The 2,381-nt window shown below is 43.8% G+C and overlaps 1 protein-coding gene across 1 annotated transcript in view; it reads right to left on the reverse strand.

Moving 5' to 3' along the window:
- trpc5a (transient receptor potential cation channel, subfamily C, member 5a) overlaps window positions 1–2,381 on the reverse strand; it is a 69,746-nt gene that overhangs the window by 21,783 nt on the left and 45,582 nt on the right. The window contains exon 11 of the mRNA XM_008289655.1: window positions 2,152–2,352. Within this exon, the coding sequence (XP_008287877.1) occupies window positions 2,152–2,352 (201 nt within the window). The remainder of the gene's footprint in view (window positions 1–2,151; window positions 2,353–2,381) is intronic.

Here is a 2,381-nt window from a genome sequence, read left to right on the forward strand (position 1 = left end):
AGCCGCCAACAGAGCCGCTAACAGAGGTGCTAACAGAGATGCTAACAGAGGTGCTAACAGAGATGCTAACAGAGCCGCTAACCCAGTCGCCAACAGAGCTGCTAACGGAGCCATTAACAGAGCTGCTAACAGAGCTGCTAACAGAGATGCTAACAGAGCTGCTAACAGAGCCACTAACAGAGCTGCTAACAGAGCCACTAACAGAGCTGCTAACAGAGCTGGGTCTGCTTGTCGGTTTGACCTTGTGCTCCTTGAGGCGCTTTGAGAAGCAGCTTTGATCTTAACCGGGACAGAACCAACAGGAGCCGTGTTACGTAAAGCTGGGATTGGTTTTAGGACCGCAGGGAGCGGTCGGATCCACAGGAGGATTGTGTTGTCGGCTAGGATTCCCCCGGGGAGGAACTAATGAGGCCGGGTGTAATGAAACAGGCCCGTAGCGTCCTTCTGCTGCACTGAGCCTCTTTCATCACCTTCAAACGGGTGCAGAGCAAACAAAGGAGGGCGTCTCGGGCCGGCGTCCTGCCGAGGACATGCCGCCGGACGCTGATTCTGCACCGGCAACCGTCCACGGAGGACAGAAAACCGAAGCAGGTCCATGAGCGGCGCCGGCGTCGGTCAGTCAAACAGCAGCGACACACCGAAGCCTGGAAGTCAGAGCTAACGTTTAGCATCAAACCTCTGAACCCAAATCTGCTCTCGCTCCACAAAGTCCAGAAAGTCAGTTCATTAAGTCTATAAAGTCCAGAATCAGAACCACCATGAAGAAGGAGAAACAGTCAGAAATTATACAGTATAAAAGACAAAACTGAAGTTGAATTTCAATGATTATATGTTTTACAAAAATAAAAAACCCACTGGAACCAACATGTCTAATATTTCTCCCAGGTCCAAAGAGAAGTGCAGAATATTCTAGTTTTCTCCAGCGTTTGGTTTGTTTATTTATTCATTCGGCTCATTTTGGGTCGTTTCTGTCAAAAACTGAACAAAAGCAGGCCTGAGGGTCACCTGGAGGATCTACATTGTGATGAAACATCCCAATCTTAATCCTGGATTCGTTAAACTCTGCTGATGGAACGGCGTGAGTAGTTCAGGGACCGTCGGAAAACTGAAAATCCAACAAGTCTTTCTGCATTTACTGTTTCTTTCTTTTGAAAAGCCATAAGATGCTTTTCAGGCTGATGTCTGTTGAGGATGATGGAAGAAGAACAACCGTGACAGGAACGAGAGACGATAACTGTCGATATGTTCTATAAACGTTGTTTCTGCAGCCTGTGACGGACGACGGAGCAACCGTCAGCAGATTAAAACCACCTGCAGCTGAATCTCGTCCAGCAGCAGTTTAATTAAATAAAATCAGCCCTGTTTGCATTCCGGTGATAAATGCGAGCTGCAGCGCTGCTTTCATCGATCGCAGCTCCGCAAACATCCCGCCGTGGAGCTGCACCGTCAGACCAGTACAAACAGGTCGCGTGATGGTTTTATTTTCTTTTGTTGTCTGTAATTTAATAAAACAAACACAATCTGCAAAATCACGATTAATCCTCAGTTTGTGCTTATTTTGTGTTTAAATACCCACAATTACCTGGGAAATAATAAAGTTTTTCTGGAAAAAAAGTAAAAACAGTTTGACTTTAAGAACAAATCACTGTTTAAAATAATATTTATATATAATGTCTGTAATTTAACACAATCTGTAAAACAACAGGTTAAAAACACATCTGCTGTTTTAAATTCTTAATATACTCACATTTTTCTTTCAAATAACCACAAATATCTGCAGAAATAGTTTTATTTTGGTCGTTTAAATACAGTAAAAAATAGCACAATTTTAAATTCACATTATTTATAAGAACAAATTTGTAAAAATACAGATTTCACTTTTATTATGTCTGTTTTTAATCTGAAATATACTTAATTTTTTCCTCAAATAACCACAAATATCTGCAAAAATAATATTTGTTTTTGCTGATTTAAATGTAAACGCTGTCATATAAGAATTTTTTTTTGTGGTTTTTAACACTCAAAATGTCCATTAATACGTTTGTCAGTGATTTTATTTGTCATCTGTTATTTAACAGGAATAAGAGATGACTGCAGGAGTTTCAGTCCAGACGACATAACTGCTGTCGGTCTGGTCCGCGAGCGTCTTACCAGGCAGTAGATGAAGAGGAACTTGAGGATGTCCAGCAGCATCCGGCCCAGAGAGATCTGCAGCGGGCCGAGGTGGGAGTTGGCCGTGAACAGCGAGATGAGCCTGAGCGAGCTGAAGATGTTGGCGATGGCGAACAGCGCCTCGGCGATCAGCGTCGGGTGCCACATCTCCCACTCCTCCCTCGGCCGAGACGAGTTGTACTGCGGCACGGAAACACACAAGGAGAGGC

Source organism: Stegastes partitus, unplaced genomic scaffold, assembly GCF_000690725.1.
Source record: "Stegastes partitus isolate 25-593 unplaced genomic scaffold, Stegastes_partitus-1.0.2 Scaffold628, whole genome shotgun sequence".
NCBI classification, from domain to species: Eukaryota; Metazoa; Chordata; class Actinopteri; family Pomacentridae; genus Stegastes; species Stegastes partitus.